Source organism: Anneissia japonica, unplaced genomic scaffold (genome assembly GCF_011630105.1).
Source record: "Anneissia japonica isolate Jap-2015-1 unplaced genomic scaffold, ASM1163010v1 scaffold199_len4679917_cov187, whole genome shotgun sequence".
Classification (NCBI taxonomy): Eukaryota; Metazoa; Echinodermata; class Crinoidea; order Comatulida; family Comatulidae; genus Anneissia; species Anneissia japonica.
Window position 1 is genome coordinate 1,300,251 of NW_022686322.1, and position 27,658 is coordinate 1,327,908.

Sequence of the window (27,658 nt, forward strand, 5' to 3'; positions counted from 1 at the left end):
GTGTGATAGGCCTCAGGCCCTTTTACAGTATAAATAAATATACATTTTTAGTGCTTTAAATAAGGCGAGACTTTTTTTTATACCGGTACCTTAATTGTTTAGCGAACCCTCCGATTCCGAAATTGTGGATTTCAAAATAAAAATAAAATTTTATTATAAGTGTGTTAGCGTACGAGCCGCCATGAAAAATTGAAAAAAAAGAAATAAAAATAAAAATTTATATTTATTTTTCCGAAAATTTAAATCTTCCTAATTTTCACGGAACTCCATCTCCCGCGGGGGGGGGGGGGTTCGAGGGTTCGTCCCTAAATACTGGTTTCGGAATTATGAGCGTACTTAACAGACAATAGAGTCTTATTATTTGTTATTTATTTATTTATTTATTATTTTTAATACTACTAACTATTATTATTATTATTATTATTATTATTATTGTTGTTATTGTTCTTCTTATTATTATTTATTAATATTATTGTTATTGTAATTATTACTGTATTTATTCGAATAAACGCCCCGGGGAGTTTATTGTTGATAGGGTTTTGAGGAAGTTAAATGGATACGCATATACTAAAATAAATGCCCTTAATTTCACTTTAAATGTAGAACACATAATTACCAGGCGTTCAAAATGTGTTATTGCGTAATCAAAAATAACAATTATTGATCCCAACTAGGTTGTAAGAAATATAATTATACAGGGGAACATTAATAGAATGTGTTGAGAATGATGTTGTCTCCATTAGGTTTTTGTTTACAGTCATTTATGGGGTGCGTTTATTCGATGGAAAGATATAGGCCTAAATGCCAGGGGCATTTATTCGAGTGAGGCGGTTATTCCAAATGAAGCTCTGGGGGAATTTATTCGAGAGTTTTTGTTGAAAGAGGGGCATTTATTCAAATAAATACGATATTTGTTTATTATTATTATTTCTATTCATTTATTATATTATTGCCGTTACAGTACTAATTGTTGTAGGTTAAATTGTGATTTTCGTTATCCCTATTGTTAAGATTTTAAATGCTTTTATTCTTTAAAATGTATTGTTATCGTTATTGTCATCGTCAACGTCATTCTTTTAAAAGTTTAATTTTTGTTTTAATTTTTAATTATAAACATGCATCGTCACATATAAGAATAACATGAGTATTTTCCAGGAACAGAATTAGCTTAAAATTGACAGCAGGTAAGTTGAACAGGATTAAATATAACAAAAAATTGGACCGGATCATTTCTGGAAAGGCTACATTTAAAACATTGCGGTTGATATAGGCTGGGCAATAGAGGAAGTGACCCAGTTATTTCTAAAAGCGGGTTTTTAACTGAATAGTTGATTACCTACAGTGGTAAAAATAAAACGTACTGAATTTTAAGAAGACTTATTAACGGTCTCATGGTGTAAGGTGATTAACGTAATTAACTTACAGTAATATTGATCTTGAGTATTTTCTTAAAGGCCAGGACCTAGATACAAAGAAAAAAAAAACATCTCCTGAACATGTATGCATTTTTTATTTCTACATGTGATAACGTTGCTTCTCATATTTCCTTCCATACTGGTGGCAGGTGAGTGGATGAGAATTTCCCTCAGCAAACAGGCATGACCCCTTGCCGTCGAAAGCAATTGGTCGTTGGAATGAACATTACAAATCCAATTTGAATTAATTAGCGTAAAGTAGTAAAGCATAACTTTATAAACCAAATACCAAAATACACCGTGACCATGACTGAACTGATTTTTTCTTTCTATTATTTTTTATTCGCTTAGGCATATTCTATTCATGGGGGAATAGTTTAGACTAAACTAAACTATTTCCTCCATGTTCTATTTTAGGAAATATTAATGCGCAGTACGATAAATTGTTCATTAATTACGATTATGACATACCGAATGCCAGGATTGCAGAGAGCAATCCATTCCATCGGGAAATGTAAAAATAATTAACGAATTGCGCCCTCAATACCAAATCAGACGCGGGTGTATGGAGGAATACAAATCGATGAGAAGAAACAAAATACAAAGTATTTTTGTTGCATTTGCACCAGCACGTCACGCCTCAGTCATGATCACACCATCCTAATGCAAATTTAGGCATGCAGGTAACATTTCTGAGTCTGAAATTTTGTTCTTATGGCCGTTGTAGCTCTACCAAATCATGCAAACAAGTAGGCCTAGGCTAGGCCTGGCCGCCTGGCCGCCTGGCCTATTTATTTGTCTAGTAGGGCCTAGGCCTAGGTAGTGGCCTAGGGCCCTACAGTACACTACCCTATCCTACTACTACCACTACGACTAGGCCTAGGCTAGCACTGTCTATATCTCGGGTGGAGTGGACTTCAATCACCTACCCTCTAGTAGGCCTACAGTAGTTAGTGCTGCTATCTGTGATCTAATGGGGCTGACAGTGACAACAAATTTAAAAAACAAGGAATTTCTTGGCAACTGGTATCATTTTAAAGAGCATTAAAATAGCATTAAATTGATATTAAGATCATTGTCCTCTGTCAAATAGGCTATTAACAAATTAAAATAATTTACAAAATTGTTGGCTTGCCTAATTTTTGTCCTTTAAAACCAATGGAAAAATGTGACCTTTTTCCTGAAAAATGTACAAAAACTGCTTTAACTTCTTTGTTTTTAGACATATTTCAATAAAATTAAAAGCATTTGAAAGCATACAAGGACATTAAAATTCAGTCATTTATTAATTAAATAAAATAATTCAATTAATTAATTACAAGTAACTAATTAATATTATAAAAGTTAATATTATCCGAAGTTGAGAGTTTTGATGACATATATAACAAATCTGTACTTTAAAAAAGATTAGTTAAATTTAAAAAAAGCATTTGAAAGCATACAAGGACATTAAAATTCAATCATTTATTAATTAAATTATTAATAAATTAATTAATTACAAATAACTAATTAATATTATAGAAGTTAATATTATCCGAAGTTGAGAGTATTAATGACATATATAACAAATTTGTACTTAAGAAATTAGACATCATTATTAAAGATCTTTCCCACCCCATGCATCATGAATACACATTTAACAGATCTGGCCGCCTACACCCTAAAAAGTGCAATACTAATAGATTAAGAAATTCATTCACTCACAACTCAATTTATATCTATAATGCTAACTTAAGCACTTATTATTATATTATATTATTAATATTACTCCCAGTCATTGAATCAAGCACATGGAACACACACCTCCCTGAGAAGAATTCCATAATGTTGCTGCTGTATTTTGAGTTTGAACTACCGTACCAGGTAGCCACTTGTACTCGCGGATGGAGAGAGACAAACTTAGGTAAAGTGCCTTGCCTACTGTAAGGACACAGGTGAAATGCACAGAGAACCTCCGACCTCAAGGTTAGGAAGCAACTGCTGCAACAAACTGCTCCAAATTTTGTTTGTGTGACAATTGTAGCCTGCCTGACTTTCAGGTTGGAGTTATGAGTTACAGTAACCTTAACATATAAACAATGTATTATGCAGTAATTGCGATTCCGTGCACCATAGTTTAAAATGTTTTTATCGTGCGGATTAATTAGTAGTTAATAGACCAATATGACTCGAGTGAATGCTTTTCAAGATATTGTACTGTACAAGATGACCCAACATGGGTACACAAGTCTAAAAATTTAGGTATTAATTTTGGTCAAGTTCATGTCAAAAGAAGTACTGTAGGTCAAAGTAGAACTATAACACTTTTTAATAGGCCAATGTAGAGAGTTTGTTTTTGGGTATAAGATTCAAGACATGCCAAGACTATAAATCTCTTTTTGCCTGACTGCTTTTATTGCATTGCACAGAGGTGCACCTTGTTAAGACATGCCTACCTAATACACTGCTAATATTAATAATGAACTTATATATTTTGTGTTCCTTCTACTCAGCAATATACAGTAGGAATATATACGTGGGTACCTGGGGTTGGGGGGATGTATGACTTTAGATCGGCCGTTTGATGTTCCAGCTGCAGATCTACTGTAGGAATAGTCCCTAGTTGGTAAGTGAGCAGAAAAGGTTGCACAATTGCTTTACATGGACTTGCAAAAAGGCCACCTTTTGCGAGGCTGTGAGATACTGGGGTGTGTCCAGATATTTGCAGTAGTGGGTGGGGGGGGGGTGTGCAGAAAGAAAAAAGGGCACTTTTATATAAATGACATTAAGCTTAAATGATATGGAAACCGTCTTCTGTCCTGTCACCCTCGCATCTTTTGAGAGACTTGAAAGCCAAAAATAATAAATTAGCCTGAAAATTATTCTCATAAAATTAATGATCCTCCCACCTCCCAACCCTGCAAAAGAAGTTAAAAAGCTGCTAAATATTTACCAACATCTGTACATTTTTTTATCCCTGAAAAAGTGCTCGAACATGTTAAGGGGGGGGGGGTCCGGATGTCAGCGACCATCACATACTCTAAATCCGCCCCAGGATTATCATAATGTTTAATAATCATTCTGTGAAGCCCAGTTGGTCAAATACTGCACAAGTATTTCTACGTGTACCAGATTAATGCTCTAGGCACAATACTGAATACTGTTACGTCTTTTAACTATAATTTTAGAAAGACCTTTGCAAATTAAAGACAAATACCTTTTAAATAAAGAAGAACTTATGAGCCAATAAATTTGTTTTAGTGTTGACAAAAACAGGAAAGATACTCTAGAATATATAGTAAAAACTGGATTATTACATAGTACATGCTAAAACGTTGTGATGATTCCTTATTTGTCGTGTATTGACTTATTTCACTTTCAGTGATTAATATGGCCATTTTAAAATATATAATTCCATTATATTTAGTGAACATACGCATTTGTATTAGCCGCACTCAATGAAGACCGAATATTTGCTCGCCTTCTTCAACTATACTAACGTAATTTGAATAATGAATTTTCACATGTGTTTCACTCATTTAATATTTTATAGATTCGTGTTTAAAGTGTAAAATATTTTTTTTTTACCATAATGGACATATAGTACTGTAAATTGTAACACAAAATTGCCAATAATGGTAATGATAAAGACACTTAAATGAATTGTGCTACAATATTTTTCTTCAAGATCTGCGCACGTCTAGATGGTAAATTGTCTCAAACTTTTGGTCCTTACTCAAATGATCAAGATATATGTGTCAAAGACATGCCAAACCAGTCACTCATCGCAAATCCTGTTTCGGAGATAATGGCCAAAGCATGCTGGAATGTAAAAATGTTTGAAATCTATTTTATTGCACTAAAACTAACCTCCATATACTGTACATCATGCTATGCTGTTCTTTTTTCCTATTTTCAGTGTTAAAACAACCATTTTTTGGTGATGGTTTCTGCCTAAGAAATGCCCAAAACCGTAAACTTTAAAGGATGTTATTCTTTAAATAGCTGTAGACCTACTCCTGTAACTTCATAATGAAAAGTTGGATTTAAATGATTATTTTACCATTTTATAGCTATCATTTTACTGTTTAACCCTGTATTAATAAACTAAAAATCAATTTTTGCGACGAGAGAATGGTTTGGCTTGTCTTTGCCACTTATTGCGTCATGAGCACCGTGGTGGATCAAGCTATGCAAGCTTCCACCTTATAAGCTTGGATGGAGGCGGTTTGGCGCGGTGGGAACAAGTTTGGTTTCCCAACCTCTCATTGTGCATTTCGCTTGTATCCTTGAGCAAGGCACTTTATCTGCATTGCTTCTCTCCACCAGGAGTATAAATGGGTACCTGGTAGGGTTGCCTGTTCTTAAAGCATGTGGACCCAGTGACCAGGGAAAAGAACTGTGCTTTATAACCTCAATGAAGAGGCGCATTATAAATGTCCATACAAGTACCAGTACCATTAATATGATAATTATTATTTTCATTGCTGCTGCTGTTAATAATGGTGATAATATTTGATGTTGAGATGGTTTTTTTTTTAGTTGTGGTTATGGTTTTTTTTTTTTTTTAGCTGTGGTTTGGTTAGTAGCTTATCATCAAATCCTAAGTTGTTGGGTCAATCCTGGTATCAGCTTTGCTGGATTGATTAACCTTGTTAAATATTTATTTCCTATAATTCAAATTTCTGGCCTTAAAAAAAAAAATCAAAAGATAAACCTACGCCTACACAGAATGAATATCATCAATTTTCAAAGAATATCAAGACTTCAACATTTTTATAGCTATACACTTGTGCATATTATATTTGCCTCTGTGCGGTGGAAAGTTACTGTCCACTGAAGCCCGGTTTCCATAGAATCATTCACCCTTACGGTGATAGTCGTTGACAGCTGTTTGGAGGGTTGAACCTGGTTCAACTTTTGCCGATTGTGCTGCAGACGAATCAGGGTGCATTGCTAACTGCCCTGACGCAATTGGGAAGGCACCATGATTCGTCTGCAATGCAATTGGCAAAGTTAAACCTAGTTCAACATTCCCGACAATTGGCGATTTTATGGAAACTGATCTTGAGGGTAGGCTGTGCTTTTACTACTGTACCTGTAGATAGCATAAGAAAAGTGTATTTCTAGTTATTACCATATTTAAAAAACTTGTTATATATTTTTTTCCTTTTCTACTCTATACATTTGAACTAAAGAATTGGTTGTCCAAATATTTTCCTCCCTTTCTTTAGCTGAAAAATTCAGTCCATTAAAAATAACAACTCTACTTTTGGACAGAGTTTGGAAACATTAAAAAGCAATTAAGTCGTTAACAGATGCCCTCCGGCAGAGCATGTGCAATTTTACATGATTGCAACCCAGAAATTTTTGAGTTTTTTGGCAAGTGCTGCAGATTGTACTGTAATTCAATTAAACACACACTCTCAGAAAACACAGTTGTGCATGTATTTATATTTAACTCAGGAAAACTGATTTTAATGCTGAATAATGCAACAGTAGGTACTTAATTAAAAGAAGCAAAGATTAGACAAAGTAAAAACAAGTTTCTCTTTTTTCTCTCTCAAAAAAAAAAAAAAAATGGATCAATAGTAGGTGCTTAATTAAAAAAAGCAAAGATTCGATGAAGTAAAAACAAGTTCTCAAAAAAATAAAAAGAAATAGGTCTTTCCTTGGTCTTGGTTGTCAGCATTTTAAAAATCAAGTCATACTGGAGTAATTCTGAAGTTGACTTCCGCTCTGTAATATTACAAAAATGTTAAAAGATGTTTTTGTGATAAGACCGATTGCGATTTTGACAATGAATTAAACAATTTAATAAATATAAATGGATTGAAAAAATGTAGATATTGAAAACTAATTTATTTTTATACTTGGCTTTATGAAATGATGAAAAGAAAAGCTGAAAGAATGAGTGATTAGGCCTGAAAATCAATGCTGTGTTAGTGTGTTTGCACAGGTGCTTATGTGGGTGGATCATCTTCATCAAGTTTGGTGTGTGAAAAACAGTTTAGCATTGAGCAATGAAAGGAATTACCATCTTAAAAATATTTTTTTTCATAGGTCACTGATAAACAGTTTATAACAAGATGGAAAATTTTATCCTGTATGAAGAGATATTCCGGTCAGAATATTGCATAAGCTACAAGGGACGAAGAAAAGGCGCAATTGCGTTCGTTGCCATTCATTGCATCGACAAGAGCAAGCGACCACAGACGACAAACCGAGTGCGATTAACTCACGAACTCTCACACATCAATGTGGTCCAGTTTTTAGAGTGGTACGAAACAACGAACCACCTATGGCTTGTGGTTGAGCTTTGTACAGGTAAAATGTAGTTTTAAGCCCGATGCATACTGCATTGCCTAAAGGTCCCGACAAATAAATACGATCTGGATGCTGATACAATAAGTGCTGGGCATTAAAGATCACATTATTACATTCATCATGCTCTCATCAATATTATTGTCCATCTTTATTGTCATCATCATCATTGTCACTAACACTGATTTGGACTAATAAAATTGTATCGGTTGCTGACACTGATACAATATGTGCCGGGCATTAAAGATCACACATTGCGGTTATCATCATCACATTCATCATGCTGTCACTATCATTATAGTCCATTTTCATTGTCATCATCATTTATCACCAACATTGATATGGACTAATAAAATTGTGTTGGTGGCTGATGCCGATACAATATGTGCTGAGCATTAAAGATCGCATATTATTGTTATCGTCATATTCAACTTGTTGTAACCATCATTATTGTCCATCTTCACTGTCATGATCATTGTCACTAACATTTTTTTCATTACCATCATTCTTGTTACAGTACTATTGTATTGGTCAGACGTACCCAGTATAACATAGGATCCTCAAATAGCCTTTCAATCTGGCCTGTGTGAATCAACACTATCTATTAACACTATTATTATTATCTATTTGTCTTAATTGTGTACAGTATTATCGTGATTTAACATTTTTTTTTATACAAGAACAACCAAATTATTCATAATGTAGGAATAATCCTACCGTTAATACTCAAATACCACTGAATCTTGATTCAATATAAAGTGACTTTAGTTTTACCGAGACTTATTGAATACAGGAATTGCCACATATCTGTGCACTGCTAATTGGATTAACTATTTTCTGACTCTCTTAAATTTAAAGCTTATAACAAAGTTAATTATCCCAACACAAACAGTAGATGGTTATGACCTGGTTATAAAGTAAACTAAATCTATAGTGACAAATTTCGTATCGGCAATAAATAATTTTAGATGAGAAGTGGTAGGCAATACAAATCTATATACTATTAATGATGAAATCGGTGCCTGTGATTTGGAAAAGTTCATGTTTGTTTATAAGTCTCAAAGCTATAGTATAGTCAGTCTTTTTATTCTGACCTACTTTCAAACAGCCGTCATATTGCTAACATTACTTTTATCATCTTTCCCATGTATGTATGTTACAACATTGTGTTTTGTTAACAGGCGGTTCATTGGAGAGTATACTTGCCCAAGATGGCCATTTGCCTGAGAGTTGTATCTTTTCATTTGGGTTAGATCTTGTCCGCGGCCTGCACTACCTTCATTCACTCGGTATTCTGTTCTGCGATCTGCAACCATCAAAGGCAAGACAAATTTTCTTTTTTTAAGATGTATTGCCACTTAGTCTAAAATTTTAAAAAATACTCCAAAAATGTTAATATTTAATGAACTAAATTATTATTATTCATTAAAAAAGTATCTGTTTTAAAATTTATCTATATATTGTGTTGTTTATACTAGTTGATAATTTGGTTTTGTAAAATGATTATTATGTTCATATTTTGTTGTTGATGGAGTTAGACTATTCAGCACATATATTACCCTCACTATGTGCTAATTATGTACTGTGACAAATGAAAATAATAATTTTAATAAACTAATTGACATTACTGAGCTGAAGTTCGTTAAAGCTCACATAATTAATATTATTGTTATTGTTGTCCAATTAACACTATTATTTTTTTGACACTATTATTTTTTATTTTTATTAATTTATAATGCAATAGCTATGTTGAATACATCATATTTGAGTGCTGTAAAGTACTGCTTACAGTCGATATCTGTATTTTTTGAAAACTAGCGTCTGGTTTCATAACATTTATATTGAATGAACTGGACACTTTCAAACTGTGTTACTTCGGTGAGCCTTTATTATGTTTGAAGTCGTATCCACCTTTGTCATCATTAGCGCCATCTCTTGGTGTTTTTGACAGTGTTCAGCTTCTTGGGTTAATAAGGCTTTGGCATTTATAAGTCTTGTACTTATTTTGTTGTTTGTATGGTTTTTTTATTTGTTGATTTTTTGTCTCATAGGCCCAATAAAAAGAATTATTAGTTTATCACCCTCATCGTCTTCTATAGTATTGAAAAAAAAAACAGTTGAAAAAAAATTTTTTTTTCTCATTACTTTTTCAGACTAGATAGGGTGATAAACTAATATTTTTTTTTTATTAGTCATGACTTTGACTGTTTAATCATGTAACTAAAAATTGATTTTTATTGGATAGTAAACTAATAGTTTCCTATAATCTAAGGATTTTTGTAGCAAATTCTCTGTAGTAAATCAGCGAAAGTTTTGTTGTACCTATTTGTGGCAAAGACGAGCACATGGTTAAGCAGTCAAATAAAAGTTATAAAATGGTAAAAGAATAATTTAAATTTTCTTTATGAAGTTACATTTAAACATAAAGCTGTTTAAAAGAACAGTATTTGAGAAATCAGCTTTGAAAGTTCAAGATTTTGGCCATTTCTTAGGCAGAGACCATTACCAAATTATTACAAAATATTGTTTTAACTTTAGAAATGTGGAAAATCAACATAGTTTAGCATGATATAGATATATAAACTTTAGTAGATTTCAAAAATTTGGACATTCTATGGTGTTTTGGCCATTATTTTAGTAAAAAAAAAACTTGTGGGTAGTGACTGGTTTGCTTGTCTTTACCACCTTTATTATTTGAATAATGGAGACTTTTGAGACTAAATCTTGAACCATTCTTATTTGGTAAGCCATTCAACTAAAACTATACGAATGTATTAAATTTCTAATAAAGTGTCAAGATCCAAGATACTGAAATGTCTGTAATACATAATAAAATATATACAAAAATTAATTTATTCAGCAAAATTTACATAAACACCACATTACATGTTCAAACTAAAAAGTAGAAAAACGTGCTTATGTAGCTGCCAGTCAATTTTCTCCAACTAAGAATGTGTCCAATAAAATTTGAAAAAAGGCCCTCAACAATTTAATTAAAATATGTGAGCTATGGATCCAATACATGTCAATTTCTCTATTATTGTAAGTACACTGTAATAATATTTGTGTAGTGTAAAAAACTAATTCCGGGAAGTCATAAACTCTTTGTTTTGAAAGGCTAAATTCTAATTAACCGGCAATTCAAGAACCGCAAGGTGAGATGCCCTACGCAGATAAGAAGTTATGTACTTTGTTGACTTTTCCAAGCCATTACCACCTCATCTGGTAACCATTTGAAGAGGAGTGATACCTCTCTAAGTACAACTTTATGCGTCACTAATAATATGTAGGCGTCCATGCCACAAAACTGCAAGGTTGATTGTTGTTTAATGATGAGATTTGAGTTGTCCTTCAATTACAAATCATTAGTTGTATACTTCTGGTTTTGTCAAGGGATGACGTTTTTTCAAGATATCTTTGTTTAGGATGTCAAGTATTTTAAGATCTGTATTTTTACATCTACTGTTTTTTTTTTCTCAAAAATGTGTTGTTTTGAATTCTTCATACAAAATATATTCTGACTATTTTTATTAATAATTATTATTTATTTTTGTTGTTGCCAATTAATCATTATCTCCATAACTACTTATCACCATCATCCACATCGGCAACATCAGCATCATTACTGTTCTCATTATATCATTCTTGTTCATCTTCGTCATGATTATTATTGAACAGTATCATAATTTATCATCATCATTAACGACATTACTGTCAACCTTTGAGGCACAAGATTTTTTTTTTTGGAGGAGGAGGAGGAGGAGAGGCGTGGTCCCCATGCTACTCTGTAGTTACACCGATGCAATTGGCATCTATCCAGCACATGTGCTGGATATATTTAAGTAGACAAGCAAATATATGTACTGTATGGCCAAAGAAATATAGCTAAAACTAGTACTATTCCAATACTGTACCTTTATGTTGTTTTTTCTTTGGCTCCAGCTGGGATATTTCGAGCATTGTTAAATGCTAAAATATATTGTATAATTTTTGGAATTCCGATCATGGTCTTTTAGGGGACTTAGTGGCTGATTCTTATCAATCAAATTCTATCATGTTTAATCAAAACAATCGGACTTAAATAGTTTGAGACATTCTTAATTGCTGAGTTTATCCTCACTTGGGAATAAGTATTAGGTTTCCTGGTTCTGTATCAAACTGCAGCCAAACCAAATACTTGCAAGTTGTCAGAATTTGGTTTCATTTTGAGTTGTAAATTACTAGTGCAACAAGTGTTAATGTTTTGAAGGAAGTTGGAAGGTGTAGAACTTATGGGGACGGGAGGTTGGCTGGAATGGGATAAGCACGTCATTGCATTTTTGTTGTACTTTTGTCCTGAAATTTGTTTTAAATCTAGATGAATTCCATTTTTTCCCCAAAAAAGTTGTTTTATGTTATCAGACCAGATAATGTAGGTCAGCTCACCAGTTATGTTTTTGTAAAATTGTGAATTTGATCATGGACTAAAGCTCTGGAGATGTTTGTACTAGATAACACCTTCTGTTCAGTAGATCATAATTATAATCACTGAACAGTAAAAATGTGTAGAAAGAAATAAATGATATATAGATAGTATTTTGAGACTAATCTTATATTTTACTATGTACTCTGTTCATTCAGTGTAAAATATATATATAAAAAAAATGATAGGAAAATATCATGTTTTATTACCTGTAATATTGTACAATCTATTGGTTTGTTTTCTGAGTGACTTAAAACCAAGTGGCAGTACAATATAATAAAACATGATATGTGTATGAAATTATTGTTGACTTTGACAACAAGTTATGATAAAAATAGAATTTGAAAATTATTGTTGTAAATGTTAACTCGCAAAATGTTGTAAACAATTAATTTTATTGCTTTATTCTATGTTGCATAAAATTGAATGCAACTTTCTGATAAATACCAAATACATAATACAGGAATATGTATACATTTTAATTTTTACATAATAGATATCATGGAAAAATTAAAATATGAAATACCTGTTTTAACTATATATTTTCATTTTACTGATTATTAATTTCTTACAAATGAAATAGATTTTTTGATTGGTAAGTTTAAAAGTGGAAAACACACAATGGAATTATAATTTCATATTTTATCATCCGTAAGTCATAAATCTTTCGAGATTCAATAAAAAGTCACCCTACCCAAGTCTGTTGACACTCAGAGTCTAAAAAAAATATGAATTAAGAATTACTACAGTAACTTAAAATTAAAGAAGCTATTTACTTGGGGAAATCCTTCACTTAACAAACTACTCATTACAATATCACTCTTTCATTCTTATCATGACTTACCACAGTGTTCATCTTTAATAATGTAAAGGCCTTTATTTTGGTGGCCCTTTATTTTCACTATTCCGCAATTTGAAGTACTGTATTTCGCGACTTTTAATTTTTGTGATTTTTCAATTTCCCATCGTTTACCATTATGTTTTTTTAGCCTCTATTTAGCTAGAGCTTCTGATTTGGTGGATTTCTCCTAATTTTTCGAGCAATCTCTTGCTCTCCTGTAATTTGACAATCGCAAAAAACCTCTGCAAAAGTAAAGTGCTTTACAGTATACTGTTTATATGACTTACAGGTACCTTAGTATTTGTCTCCCCATACATCTGAAAAGTATATAAAGAGGTAGTAGCATAAGCAACATTGCCTGATGACGTCTCGCTGAGACATGTTGTTTATTAGTATAATTCATTTTATTAGATGAATTACTACGTTCATGTTAAATCCCTTATTTTTTTAAATTTCTTGGTACGTAATTTTTTTTCAGTTTGTTATTTTTTTTTATATTAATTCCAAAATGCTATACAAAGGTAAGTATGTTTTAAAAAAAAATAAACAAAAAAGGTTTTTCATCAGTGTTTGAAAGTACATTAAACTTTTATTGAAATTTATCCTGAAATAAAAAACATAAAAATTTTAATTTAAAATGTAATTTGCATATTTTTATATTAAGCCAAATTATTTATTAGTATTGTTCATTCTATTAGATGCATACTGCATCATCTTATTTCCATTAATTTAATTTTCCTAGTAATTTGTAAAAATGTTATTATTTCTTTTATAAAAAAAAAAACAAAACAAAATGTTAAACTTTTGAAAAAGGCTTTTTTCATCAATGTTTGGAAATATATTAGAAAATATATTATATTATATATTCTATATTAGAAAGAAAATTTATGCTGAGCTATAAAACATAAAAATTTACATTTAAAGTCAGTCTCTGGTGGAAAATTTATTTTGATATGTTGTGCAACTCATTTTTATAAAACACAAAAAGTATAATTAGTGAAAAACAGTTTAAATTAGACACAGGTTTTTAAATACTTAATAAAGTGAGGGAAAAAGGGGCATAACCATCTTTTACCCCATTTTTAAATATAAAAAAATCTGGAACTCATTTTGTTCCTGAGTTTTTTGTGTCTTAGAAAAATCAGTTGTAAAACAAAAACAAAAATGTTCTTCCGGAAAAAAAAAAGAAAAAAAAATTTAATGAGATTTTCTTTTTACCCAGACAGATAAATAATAGTTTCTATATTCTTAGCATAGACCTTAAAATTAGGTTGATTAAATTAAAGGATTTTTAAAGTAAAAAAGTCTCTTAATCAGCCAGAATCCTCTTAGTGTAGGAGTTGACTATTTTTTTTTTAAATAGAGGGTCCTGGATTCTACTTTGCTTAATTGAATTTTCGACTCATTTTCCAGCTTTTTCAGGCAGTTTATCTTTAACGACATGGTGGAATAAGTTATTCCTCTAAGATTTATGCAATTCAAAGTCTTTAAAGTTGAATTTCAGCCATAAATCTAAAAAAAGCCAATTTATAAAGGTTTTGAATTCCAGATTTATTCATATAAACTTAAAAAGTGATCCTAATGTAATTTGATTCTTTTTATAGGAGAGTTTTGATTAAATATAATTAAGTAGGCGTAAGCTTCAATCATCTTCATTATAGAAGTCTTTTATCTTCAGGTTGCTTTATTAAGAGATTCCATTTAAAAACAATTAAAAAAAAAAATGAATATAGAATAATATACATCATCTATTTGAATTACAGTAGGCCTACAAATTGTTTTCTTTAAAACTCTGTATTGGAATGGACTTTTTTGGTCACCATTTTAGTTTGATAAAAGGTCCATGGTTTGACCAAATAAAAGTCAAGTATGTGCAACCAACATATCATTCTCTCTCTTTAGTTAAATTAGCCAAATCGTGAGCTAAGTTTAACTAGGTTAAGATTAATATAATGTATTTATTCAAATTAACGGCCTTCTTTCAGTAAAAGCCCCCCTCAGATAAATGCCCCCTCCAGAGCCTTGTTTAAAATAAATGCTTCTCTCCAATAATTAATTTTTTATTTTTTTCCTCAAATAAATGCCCCCCCCCCCCCACACCCGAAAAATGACTATGGATAAAACTAATGGAAGCAAAATCATTCTCAACACATTCTTTAAGTCTTTATGCTCACACAATCACATTTTGATGGTAATAATGTGTTGTAGTTCCACATTTACAGTGAAATTATGGGGAGTTTATTTGAATACAGTACGTATCCATTTTACACCAAAAAAAAATAAATGACTCCCTCGAATAAACGTCTCCCTCAAATAAATTCCCCCTCAAAAACCCTTCTCAACAATAAATGTCACACGGGCGTTTATTCAAATAGATACGGTAATATATTTTCTCCATGGTTTAACCGAGTGAACATTGCCAAAGACTACAGTAATTCTTCTGACCAAAATTTCATTAAACATTAGCAACAGACAAACTGCATTGTATCCATACAATTTTAAATGTTGATGTATACTGTAACTGCAAGGTACAGTAGTAATTTGTTTTAAACTTTAAATCTTAATTGTAAGTCAAAATATTAAACATTGATTATAAAAGTTTAAATTTTTTTTCTGGTTTTGTTTTGTTATGGTATAGATTTCTCATGTATAATGAAGAAACTTTACATACTTAATGCTACTTTTAGAAATAGTACATACTTCACAATAAATCTAATGCAATTAGGACGTTTCCAGTAGAATATTCAAAACATGAAGTTTAAAATATTAAGTCACTTTACAATTTTAATGTAGGCCTTTTTTTAGAACATTTTTACTATTAAATATTATCTGACATTTTTTAGAGGAAAATTTTGTACTTTTTTTTGTCTGTCATATATTTGTTTATAACATCGTGGGCAATTAACTGTGATTTAAAAAGTTTATTGCATATAATTCATAGCCTTCATCCTACAGTAGCCTTTCTGATACATGCCCCAGGGTGTTGTTAAATCTTACCTGATCATTGGGGAGAGTTTTTAGTGAGGTTTTTTGGTATAAGCTTACATCCTCTGATGACAACATAAGTCTGCATTGTAATTCCCGCAAGGGGACACTTTATCTTACCACTCATTTCAACATATTTTTGTGGTTGCATTTAATTTCCTGTAGATGCTATATTTAAACTTCTTATAATGGATTCTTTTATTTTTATTTATTGTGTAAAGAAGTATTATTAGGAAATGATGTTTTATAATTATTTCAAATATAAAATACTTTAATTACTGTTAATAAATGTCAACTCTGTTTTTGTTGGTGTGGGATGGTGGTGCTTGTGCTACAGTAAGCTGTCCTGACAGTTTCCGATGAAGACCGGTAGGGTCTAGGGGTAAGGTTCTGTTGGGGCCCAGGGGCTCATATCCTTAATTGATTTCATTAGGTTTTTGTCCTAATATCTACATTCAGAATATTTCTGGCAAGTCAGTAACTGTGAGTTCTGTTTTGACTTAGGTTTGAGAGCTTTAGTTGATATTGTGGGAAAAATCTTGACCTTGGATTGGAGGCATGCAAGCATAAAACTTTAAATGTAACTTCGGGAATGATACTGTAGGGCCTAATAATTAGGCCAAACAGAAAAATATATATTTTTTTAATGAGCTAAAAAGGCTGGAATAGGCCTATCTTATGACAGTACTGTAGGTGATGTGACAGTGTGCGATGTGACAGTGTTATGTGATCGTTTTGCTCTTCAATATAGATTTAAAAATGGTCTTTGTTGTATTTTTGTGTTGTTTTTTAATTTTTAGAAATAAACAGTTTTGGTAAAAAAAAAATTAAATAAAAAAAAAAAAAACTTTTCCTACCGACCTACCCATTTTTTGGATTTTTCCAAAACGTTGCCAACACAAAGCGTTTTTTTGTATTGGCCTTATGAAGACATTTAATGTTCTAATAGACTTAAAAGATCTGATTGTTGAATCTAGCAAGCAGCATACAGTTTTATACTGAAAATGAACCATAATTGACTAAAAAAATGTATGAAATTTCATTGACTATATTCTCTATGTCATATCTTGTTTCCGATTATGAACTTGTAATTATCAGCGATCGTGGTATGTTTAACAATAGACTTTATTAACTGTCAGTTAAATCTGATCTTAAATGTTTCAACACCTTGCAGGCTTTCATTCAATTAAAGATGTACTTTTCAGTCAGTTTTCATTTAATAATTTATGGCAAATGTTTTGGAAGAGTCAAGGGTGCTGTATACTTGACCATAAGGAATTTGTTATTGACAGAATTGGTGCATAAACGCTGAGGCACATAAAACTAAAAGGTTGCTGTCTAGGGAAGCCTTTGGTAGTTAAATGTTAAATTCTTTAAGTTTAGTACATTTACCTCAGTATCATTATTGCCTTTTTTTTACTTCTAGTGTACAAAACATTACAGTAAATTATTAGATAATAATGAGAAAAACCTTCTTAAGTTTTGTAAATATAAATGTGGAAAAAATGTATTGTTCCTATTGGGATTCCAACTAAAGGTTACTGATTACTAAGTTTTTATGCTAAAGCTAGCAAAACTTAGCAAAACATCCTTGAATTTTAACACTATGGATACTATTTTCTTAAGACATTACCTACTAATGTAGTAATAATTCTTGGTAAATTTATAAATGTTCTATGTGGAATATTTTTGCATGATTAGGAATAGAGTAGAAGCTCTCCATAGGGCCATCCCTACAGTAATACGGAAACAATTGTTTTGGCCATTAACCCAGGGAAAACACATTATAGCCTGCCCCTATAAATGGGACACCACCCCTAAAGTGGAATACACCTTAGACGCGATCTACAAATTATCCCCAACGACAGAAACGCGTCTGGGAAAACCATGTATTACAAACGCGTCTGGGAAAGCGATCGTCTAATTACCGTGTCTCATGAATATTAATAAGCTAGTCGGAATATGTCCCAGACGCGTCTAAACGGGTTTGTGCTGTTGAACGTGTTTGCCATTGTTTCTATTGTTTTGGGCGACAAACGCGTCTGTGTCGTTAGACCAGGCCCCGGTTGAAGTACCGTTTTTGTACTTTTTAAAATACTGAACAAGTTTTACTTTGAAATGAACCAAGTTCAAAGTTTAAAGGCTGCATAGTCCTAATAGTTAAATTTAGTGGTAAATGACGATAATGGCAGCACATGCATGTAGGCCTAATTACCGTTTGCTCTGTCGGAAAGACCTATCTTCGTTAAATAGCAGCCTACCTGCTGAGAAGCTGACGACGAACGAAAAAAACATTTATCAACTCCCTGCACACATATCATATGGGAACACAAATGGACGCCAGTATTCGCCAAATATCATTCAATAAACTATAGAGAAAATATAACATCTATTTTCTCTAGTATTAAACGTAGGCATCAATATATATTATATACAGCAACCAGGCCTATGCAACTACTGTACAATTAATATTGGGTACCTAGTGTGTGTGGATGTGATCAGTCCAACAGAGTACGCAACATCACGTGACAAATGTCACTGACTGTGTAGCCGGTGTTGATCTATACATGGACGAAAGAACTTTCCTCCTTGGTCTATAGAAATTCGCTTTGAGCGCCGCTCTGACAGAAGTGGGTCAGTTGAGATGCTAACAATAGGACGTTCGATGGAGTGCCTGGATGCCAGTTTAAAGTATGGCCTTGTCTGCTTGCCGGCGGCGACTTCTGTATAGTTTAATTTTTTTAATCTTGCATAAATCTTGTTTGTATTTTATATATTTTTATTGGCTAGGCCTACTGTTATTTTATGTGTGGAAGCTGTTTAAGGCCTAGGCCCTGTCTCTTATACACATCTAGATGTGTATAAGAGACAGGTATACACATGCTACAGGCCGCTTTAAATACATGAGTCTAGGATTCGGGGCTAGATTCTGATAGATAAAAGTTAAACTATGATAGTAAAAACTATCCCCTGCCAGACGCCATCCCGGTATATAAGTTAAGTTGAAGGAAATGAAATAAATATTTACACTGTTTTAATATTTGCCTCGTGATTTTATTTAAGTTATCGATGCATATTCCCGATGATTTATTTAGGCCCATTAAATACAAGTATTGTGTACAGTCGGCCATATGAGCATGATCGTTGCTCATATGAGCATCGTTTCCCACTTTCGCTGCCGACCCTGTTGGAGACATCGTATCTCCGTCTGCCAAATCCTGCCGCTACCGCTCCCGTTCAAAAATAAAATCAATTCACTTTGTTTTGTATCGATATTCTTACTTTGTAATGAACGGAAATAAACTGTTTGAAATAGGCATATACCACCAGTTTGCATTACTGCAAATTGCCTAGTAACAGTGAATTCATTGAGAAACGTTCCCACACAAGTAGGTTCCCACAAGGTCAATCACATACAGTAGTCTTCTCTTTAAACGCCGCCAACTCAGGAATGTAGACGCTCTAGTGTCTGATCTGATTCTTTGAACGCCGCCTTCAGGAATGTAAAACGCGCTGCTGCTCCGCAAGAAGGGAATAGCCAACTGCCTTGTTCAGCAATATAAACATGTGCCATGGTTTCGGTGGTAGGAATTGTTCAGCTGTATTTTAGCAAAGTGTTACTTTTTTGTACATTCATTTCTTGCATGTCATTTTAATTGTCATTGATCGTCATAATAAAACGCACCCTATTTATTTTTGGTTGCCCGACGCAGATATTTGGTTGCCCCGGGACGTCGGGCAGGCGATTCTGCGAGCCCTGAAGGCCTACATGAAAACATTAAAATAGTAAACAGTGATATACTAGAATACCATTGCTGGATGATGGTTTAACCATTTTTAAAACATAATAATATATATAATAATACAAACATGCATTAAATTCATATAGCCTACACAGTAAAACAATGCCGTAACATACGTTGTTCTACGTGCGATATCACGTGATCGCCACAACGAACTTCTTCAACTGCGGCTGATCCAGGTCAGTGTTTACATGCTGTATTGTGCGGGCTGTTGGAATTGGAAAGTTGGGCAAAAGGTACTTGTTTTGATAGGTCAATTCGAACATCGCACAATATAATCTGGGTAGGAAGGTTACTGGCGATTGCTTTCTCTTCTATAAAACCTACAGGTAACGGTAGGGCCTAGCCTTCTAAAAATACAAGAAACATTGGGGTTTCCCCAACAAGAAAAATAATTAAATTTAGGCCTTTATTATAAACATTTCTTCGTGAACTGTCACCTGGCGTATAGCATTTTACTACCGGGCTACTATTATAAAATATAGGCCTAGGCCTACATAGCCTAGGTACGGAAGGGACACTGAACAAGTTTTGAAGTTGTTGAAATCACGATCAAATTCCAAATTCCGCTGTGAACGCGTTTAACATTTGCCATTCACGAGCAGTCAGCCATATGAAAAGGAGAGGAGTTAACTTCCAAACGGAATAAACGGCTCGAACGACAAGCTTCCAAACGGCATTTCACAGACGCGTTTGGGAGCTTGTCATATAACAATAGTAAACATGTTTGACCCGTTTCTGTCGTTGGGGATAATTTGTAGATCACGCCTTACCTAGGTATTCTTCTGTAAGCTGAGGTGGTTGCCAAAAGTCTACTAATTATTAACATTTTGAAGAATAGCAATGCCAAATATTATTATAATGTTATCTTTAGTATCAACTATTATAAATATTATTATGAATTAGAGCGATATGGAATTGGAAAGTGATGATAATGTGGATGGTGGTGTTACTGTTACAAAATATTCATTAAAGTTTAAAATTTAGTCTCCAACAAAATTTAGAAATTAGCTGTTTCATGTATTTTAAAACCATAGAATGTCACTAGACGTCAAATGGGATTTAAAAGTGTGTATTTCCCCATCTCCAAAAGGTTGTGAACATGGTTGAAGTGTTTGTTGCAGTGGTAATGCTTTTTAGTGTCCAAATACCAGGTTGTGGGTTTGATTCCTATCTGGTACATTGCTTGGTGTCCCTGGGCAAGACACTTTATCCCTCCACTCAAATTGGGTACCTTGTAATAGGATATGACCAACTCTAAATGAAATTGGATGGGTACATAGGCTATGTTCACACACACGGTGTAAGACTGGCGTAGCTTACGCCAGGCATAAGCTAATTCACGGATTAAAATTCTAAAGTGTTCACACAAACGGCGTTCGCTATATTAACGCTGGCGTTAAACTAGTAGTTTAACAAATAGTTTAAAATAATGTACGGGTTCTTAACTGTAGTAAAATTAACAGTGCATCAGTAAAAGTTTTAAATCTGTGAATTGTTCGAAGTGAACTTATATGATTATTGTATTTTAAATGAACAATTTTGCTTTGATTTTTCAGCTAGCATTGTTGGTGTTGCAGGTTTTAATAGACAGTCTAAATATGTTAAAATATCTTACAAAATATAATCAACAAATCATATACATTATAACTAAGTAAAATGCAATAGAAAAAGAACCCCTTTACCATTTCATTTATAGAGAGCACAGAAAAGAGACCAAAGTAGCTAATATTGCAATCGTGATTGGTCAATCTCTTGAAATGAGGTAAAACATTCAAGCATCACTGGCGTTAGCTCAGTGGCATTAGCTAATCTGGGGTCTGCAGGTAGCGTTAATAACGCCAAGGATGTGGCGTAGTGAGTGGCTTTAACAACGCCACTGCCTAGTTCACACACAAAGGCGTACGCTACGCCATGCTTAAGCCAGCCTTACGCCGTGTGTGTGAACATAGCCATAGTTGACTGTAGCTGGTTATCTGCATGATTAGGATTACTCTCCAGGAATAGATTAAAGGAGGTTGCCCATTGTGTGTCCAATCATTGTGTCGAATCCAGTGACCAGGAGTAATAATTATCTGAGCCTTGGATTATTAAGTTACTAATACATTTCTCATTAAAAGTGTCCCACTTCACAATTTCCTTTAAAAATCGGTATTTTGCGTACAAATCGTGTGTAACACTTAAAAAAGTGCATCCAAAGAATACTTAAACTATACTAGAAGAAAATAACTGAAATAACATCATCAAACATTTCTGAGCTTATCAGATTCTCGGCTCCAAGTAGGAGCGTATGTCTACTGCAAGTGTGAATTTTGTAATTATTTTTGTATATTGTGAGTTTCAATGTAGAGCACATCCAATCATAAGTTCTATTGTTCCCATAAAGCATTTGATTAGTCCTTTAATGTGGCATCATTTTCAAACAATGGTTATAATGTGGCATTATGCTAAATTAAAGAAAATGATTAACTAGGCTTGATGTCCATGATATATTGAATGTATTATTTGGAATTGATTTTAATCTGCTGGAATTATCAGAATTTTCAGTGATCTTATCCTAAATGTTAAAAAATTATAAAGGTAAAAATACAACATTTACAGGCATTCAGAAATTGAGGGCATAGGAATTAAAAATAATATAAAGAATTATTTTACAAAATGTTAATAATTGCTGCGAAGCAGCCAATTCATATTCTTGACAGCAGTTTGACCTCTGAAAGGTCATTGTTTGTCAAAAATCAAGGGCCTAAGACGACTGAAAAGCGGAGTTTCCTTGTTTCGTTCTGCCGGGTAAAATCAATTACTTCAGGCGACGTTTGTAGACTAACCAACACGTACCAACGTCCGCATGTCGCGCTAGCCTTATCCTACTCTAGGTCTAGACTAGCTAGGATGGTATAGGCCTAGCCTTGAAGGGATGAATGTCCCAATGAAAAACAACGTCGCTCCTTGATAGCTAACATTGTCTATTTAACATCACAATAATTCATTATTAGACCTATAGTTGTTTTTTGAATTGTACTCCACAAATCTCAGCCGATACCGAAACTCGAGTAACGTCTCGTATCTATTGTTGTGACGTCATGGCTCGCTGGCTCACACTTGCGATGTCTCGCACTTGTGATCAAATAACACGCTGTCTCGCACTTTGGCAACACTCTTTGGCAGTCAACTCGCCCCTAGAAAACCCGCCCTTGGAAAGTTGCCCCATAAAAAAATGTACACTTCCTAGACCATGCAGTCTTCAAAATAAAAATTGTAACCTTTGGTAATCAACTACATTTTCCACATACATAGATTTTTTTAAACTTTATTAAAAAAAACCTAAACCATAATTCACCACTATACACTTTTTGACATAAATGAAAAATTACGACTTTGTTACCCAATGAGAAGTGTTCTAATATAGACAATGGGTCATGTCTCATATTATTTGTTATATTTTTATTATTCATTATTTTCACTTGATTCGCATAAATAATTTTGTTCGAAGAACATTTATATGCAGTTGTACTTCGCAGCACTTCACTTGCAATTTGCAGTTTCTAGTAATTATGTTATATACAGTAGGTCCAAATAGTTTGATGATTCTTAATGTTTTAAATTTATTTTAAATCTTTTTACAATTTTTGCTGTTGTGTTTTCTCTGTTAAAGTCATTAAGTTTAATTTTTTATTCATGTGTTAACTTTTTAGCTATTTTATATCTTTTATTCATTGTACATTATTTGTCTCTTATACACATCTAGATGTGTATAAGAGACAGCACACAGTGAATAATAAAGTATTTTTGAATTTTTAAAAATTTTATTTTTATTAATGTTTTTGGCATTGACTAAGAATACTAGATTTCTGAAAAGGTTTTATTCTGCACATATCAGGCTGTTGAATTGGAAACTCTTTTTTTTTGTTGCAATTTATGACTTGTTACATGAATCTGTCGGTGATTTCAATTCAATGTTGTAAAAACAAATGGCAGTGAAGAGAACCCTAATTTGAGCTTGAATTAAATAACACACCTCAGTCAAATGATTTTCAATAATTTTTCTTCATATTGTGTCAAATCATGCTAACAAAAGCACATAGCAAAAGAATTCATTGTCAACAACATAAATACACATTTAAAATTGAAATATTTATTAATAATGGTTTCTTGCAGAACTTTGCTATTTAGTTACATAATAATCAGCATACTAATTTGCTTAACACATAGGTGAACTTATTTTAAAAATTTTAATAAAATTTGGTTTTTATAATATATTCCAACATTTTGTAGCTTAAAATTAAAATAAAACAAATTACAGGAAAAATATTCAATTAAAAAAAAATTCTAAAAGTGATTAATTACTATTTCTCAGTAATAAAAAAATAAATTAAATATCTCATAAGGATCAAATAAATTAATAATGTTGGATATTAAACAGACTGAGCAATAACAGTTCCCACTGATTTACAGTCATTTGACTATATAACAAGATCAACTGCTCAGCGTTTAATGCTACAGGTATGCAACTTTCAGACAAGACTTTTTGTTGACACTATTAAAACATGCTTAAATCATGTAGGAAATATCCTCCATGCCTAAATACAGTACACAGTGGCGTTAGTGGCTTTTGGCAAGGGTTCATAATTGTCAGTAATTACTACCTACAGAAAAAAATAGATAAATAAATAATAAAATAAAATGTCTTAACACATCGGCTGCTCCTAGTATACTCGCCCACAGGGTGCTGCTGAGGGCGCCAGGGACAAGTATACTCGTCAAAAATCAGTGTAACATTCTAATGTTTGTAACTTTGTTATACATTTTACAACCACAAACACAACGGGTGGTAGTTCGGCGAACAATTCATTTAAATTCAATGAACATTTATTTCCATTTTCATAATTAATATAAACATTTTTTGACAAAATCAATGGGGGCAGTGCCTTAAAAGCTCAGAAGCTTGCAGCAGGAAAGCCCTTGAGAATAACAGGCTAAAGCTCTTAAGGAAGCGATAAGAAGTGAAGCTGCTGGATCTGCATGGTCCATGGACGGCAGGATTTACTGCGTGATAAAGAAGAGCATGAAGAAAGTCTTCATCAAGTCCGAATCCGAACTTCGTCATTTCTGAATTATGCAAGATATTAATCATGAAGAGCTAAATACTCTATATTAACTCACTAACTGATAATACCGGAACATTAACAGCATGTTTTGACTGCATCTTATGTTGTTTTGACCAGTCAGATCTTGTCGGAACTCTAACTTCTGATAACATTTTAATAATCCCATCATTTTTATACAAAATAATTGTGTTGCTGCTGTCGTGCTGCTGTCATGCTGCTGTCGTGCTGCTGATGCTTCTAACGTTTTTTTTTTTCTTTTTCTTTTTTCCTCTATTAATTATTTCATTTGATTTACGTTAATTTTTTCAGTAACTGAATATAAGTCTCCATGAATCTCTCACCAGTCTCACTTTCGAAATGCATACCATGGTTTTTTTTTTCTTTTTTGCTTGCTGTTGCTGTCGTTGTTGATGCTTACTTGGAATTGTTTTGTCTTTTTTGCACTGTTTTTTAATGGTCTTCCATTATCGCTTTTCATGCTTATGTTTCCTTTGTTGTTGCTGCTGTATATTATTAGGTTGTTTAATTATTTTGGTTTGGTTTGGTACTTACAGTATTTATTCTATTATTATTATATTTATGACTTCATTATTTCCTTTAATATTTTTATTTTTTTGAAAATCGCTATCTTGCAATTGGACTTTTTATAGATCTCTCCAAGGCTTTCGACACAATTGATCACAATATTCTCTTATTTAAATTATCTCACTATGGAATTTGTGGCCCCGCACTTACCCTTCTCAAAAGTTACCTCTCCAACCGGACCCAGTGTACTATTCTACCTCTATATCAAATTACAGACCAATCACTTGTGGAGTTCCTCAAGGTTCTTTACTGGGTCCCCTCCTTTTCATTTTGTACATCAATGATATCCATCAATCCTCTAACTTACTTAATTTCTTCCTTTATGCTGATGACACCACTGTTTTTTATTCTGACCATGATGTCCAATCATTATTTGATACTGTCAACTCTAATCTGGTTCCCTTGTCCCAATACTTTGCTGCTAATAAACTTTCAATTAACCATAACAAATGTAACTTCATCTTGTTTGGGACCCCACAAAAGTTAAAATGTATTGATACCACTCCTTTTAAAATTTTTATTCTTAGGAGTTCATCTTGACAGTGGCCTATCATGGAAAAAACATATACACGAAATTGAAAACAAAATTTCAAAAAGCCTTGGTATTATTTTTAGATTATCCCCATTTGTACCCACTAATATTCTTCGTATTCTTTACTGCTCTTTAATCCTTCCTTATTTGAGCTACTGCAACATTATTTGGGGCAATACTTATTTATCCAATATTAACAGACTTCAAGTTCTCCAAAAAAAAGTTATTAGACTTATATCTGGCGCTCCACCACGGTCTCACTCCTCTCCCCTGTTCTCCAATTTAAACCTTCTCAAACTCCCTGATATTAACCATATTCAACAAGGTACTTTCTTATACACTGCCATTAATTCTATTCTCCCTAACCATCTCTGTAATATGTTTACCCTAAATCACTCCATTCACAATTATCATACTCGATCCAGAAATGATATTCACATACCTAATCATAACACCAACTATTTTCAACACAATATTAGATACACTGGTCCTATACTCTGGAATAATTTACCATCCTCAATTATGAACTCAGTTTCCGTGAAGTCTTTTACCAATAAACTCAGGAATCACCTTGTTTCGCAATACAAAAATTAATTTAATCGTGACTCGTCTTGCTTGTGTGTGTTTGTGTTGTGTGTTGGTTGGTTTGTTTGTTAGTTTATTTTTTTTGTTTTTTTGTTTTTTTGTAGGGGAACCCTGCGGTTAAACTTAAAAAAGGGCCATCTAAGTTGGAAATAACCTAGTTTATGTGTACAAAATTTCCTGCACGTCCATTCAAGACTGGCGACGCTGGACACTTTTAAAGTTTACTAATAACAACAACAAGAACAGGAAGAATAGCAGTAAGGATCTGGGGTCCGCTGTGCATGGACCCAAAAATTCTGAAATTGTTTCCCAGCCAATTTAAAGAATATAAGAATTTATTGATTAATTTTAAATAATTTAAAATGTTAATTGTTGAGGAAAACTTTGTTGTCATTCTATATTTCTATTCACTTAAATATAACAACCCAAATATAGAATTTAATTGCTTTTTGTAAACATTGTTTTGTCATCCCATTTAAAAAAACAGGTAGGTAATGAAAAGCATAAACTTTCTGAGTACTAATTTTAACAGAAAAGCTGTTGCTTTTGGAGTTCTCATAAACAGGAAAGAGTGGTTTAGGTGTACATTAAGGTTTAATTTTGTAATAGTCAAGAGGATATAGACCTTCTTTACTTTAGGTCTTATACATCCTGGGCCTGACTTTACCACACTCTCGCAGTCACGCCAATGTTTTTGTGGGTACACACGGCTGTCAAAACCGTCAAAACAAACTGTTTATTTAAATAATTAATCTTATTTTTAGAATGCTACATTGTTGGTTCCTTCAGGAAACTTTTATGTTTTTGGATCATTACCAGTGATGGAACCTAAATCCAGGAATTAAAATGCATGCACCATTTCACAGAACCACAGTCCTTCTATATAAACAAAACTTTTAAACAATGTATTAATATGAACAAAATATTCTTAAACAAGGTGTATAGTGTGTAGTAAATGTAATCTTTAATTTCCGAACATTTTTATATAGGTCTAATTCATTTATTACAGTTAAATGTGTATTTAATCAATATTTTTTAT

General features: G+C 32.7%; 1 protein-coding gene across 3 annotated transcripts in view; it reads left to right on the forward strand.

Annotated features, from left to right (window-relative positions):
* Positions 1-1,961: 1,961 nt before the first annotated feature.
* The window catches only part of LOC117115218 (serine/threonine-protein kinase ULK4-like), a gene marked incomplete at its 3' end in the record, with an annotated part of 111,104 nt that continues 85,407 nt past the window's right edge, over positions 1,962-27,658 (forward strand). For 2 of the 3 annotated variants that reach the window (XM_033258926.1, XM_033258942.1), the window contains 3 exon segments: positions 1,962-2,098; positions 7,458-7,721; positions 8,900-9,039. In XM_033258926.1, coding sequence (XP_033114817.1) covers positions 7,484-7,721; positions 8,900-9,039 — 378 coding nt within the window. 3 annotated transcript variants of the gene reach the window in all.